Genomic DNA, 1,634 nt, shown 5'->3' on the forward strand with positions numbered 1-1,634 from the left:
GGGGGGTTTGAGAACTTCAAAAAATAAATCTTTTGAAGGCAATGGGCTCTCTCCTCTCAAGAAAACAGCACATCCCCACACAGCAATAAAACATTTGAGGGGTTTCATCCCCCCCCCAAGACCATCACAGACCCCAAACTACAACTCTAACTTGGACAACAAGACAAGTCAATGCAACTTTCTGCAATGCAGTATTTGAGAACTAAGATGTTCAAGAATAAAATTTCAGGGAAGACTACAGAGCAATTTCTAAGGAAAAAAGGACATGCCACATGCTTTCACATTACCTCCCTTAGAGGGTGCATCTGGCATCGGTAAATTTTCAAGTCTAAAAGAAACTTGGGAGATCATCGTTCAAAAACTGAAGCCCCAAAAGGTGAAGAGGTTCATGCAAGGTCACCCACTCGTTCCTGGTCAAGTTAGGACAAGGCAGTTCTCTGGTCCCCAAATCCGATGCTCCGTCCACTCAAATCTCACTGGTTTCTTACACTGCGCCCCAAAGCGCCAGTACTCTGAGAATTGGGAGAAAGCGGGGAGCAGAGGGAAGGCCGGGAAGCGAGGGAAAGGGAAAGCTAGACAGAGAATGGTCACTCTCTTCCCACCGACCGGAATGGTTGCAACACAGCCGAGGAACAGCCCGACAAGCAACGCTTACCTGTCTGGGGCCCAGAGGCGGGTGGTGCGGTCTCGGGACACGGACACAAAGGCCCCCGGCGGATAGAGGCAGCACACCAGGCCCCGCACGTCCAGTTCGTGGCCCGGGAGCGAGCAGCTCAGCCGGTACCTGGCGGCGCCGCTCGCCATGGCCAGTGTGGGTCGGGCGCCCAGGGCCCGGGCACCGCACGAGATCAGTCCCCAGTGGAGACTATGCGTGCGCCGGACCGCTGCGGGAAAAGGGCCTACAGGTGAGGGGCTGCGGAGACCGGAAGAGCCCGAGAGCCGGTACGGAAGGGCGGCGGGGAAGGGGCGCGCCGAGAGGGCCGGGTGACACAGCAACCCTGACAGACACGCCGGAATTCATCATCGGCCTCCGCCCGCCATGACGCAGAGCGTGTGCGCCCGACTACCGAGGCCGACGCGGAGCCGAGCTTCCCTTCCCTTCTGCGCTCTGGACCGCCAGCCGAGGAAGAGATAACGACTCCCGGCCCTTCTACCCGAGCGCCCGAGCCCCGGGTCCTTCTTTCCAAACCCGGGTCCTTTCCGAGTTCCGCTCCAGCCGTTTGTGGTAATTGGGGCAGCGGGCAAGGACTACAAATCCCACAATGCCGCGCGCCAGCAGGACGTGAGCGGTCGGCGCGCGGATTCTGGTTATTTTAAATCTGGCTCCGCTCAGCCGGATGGTTGAGTGAGGTTGTTTGATGTCTTCTGTTAGATCATCTTTGTCCCGTTTTCCTCAGTCTCCAGAGATTTTTTTACAAGCTGAACGTTGTTTTTTAAATTAAAACGATAGAGCTTGAGGCCAAATTGGAAACTAGTAATCGCTTGCTTTCGTTTCAAGGTAATCCAATATCCTTGCCCTCTGTCATCAGATTTAGCAAATAAATGCGGTGGGCGATGTCCATTCTTTTAAAGTTTGCCTACTTTGCCTGGTGGTTTGTTAAAATACACATTCTGATTCAGTAGGTCTGGGATGG

General features: G+C 54.7%; 1 protein-coding gene across 1 annotated transcript in view; it reads right to left on the bottom strand.

Annotated features, from left to right (window-relative positions):
* Window positions 1–875, bottom strand: part of PLAA (phospholipase A2-activating protein) — a 43,074-nt gene extending 42,199 nt beyond the window's left edge. Inside the window, exon 1 of the mRNA XM_008594344.1 lies at window positions 656–875. Coding sequence (XP_008592566.1) covers window positions 656–804 — 149 coding nt within the window. The 5' untranslated portion in view covers window positions 805–875. The remainder of the gene's footprint in view (window positions 1–655) is intronic.
* Window positions 876–1,634: the final 759 nt, after the last annotated feature.

This window comes from Galeopterus variegatus, unplaced genomic scaffold, assembly GCF_000696425.1.
Source record: "Galeopterus variegatus unplaced genomic scaffold, G_variegatus-3.0.2 Scaffold10600, whole genome shotgun sequence".
In the NCBI taxonomy this organism is placed as follows: domain Eukaryota; kingdom Metazoa; phylum Chordata; class Mammalia; order Dermoptera; family Cynocephalidae; genus Galeopterus; species Galeopterus variegatus.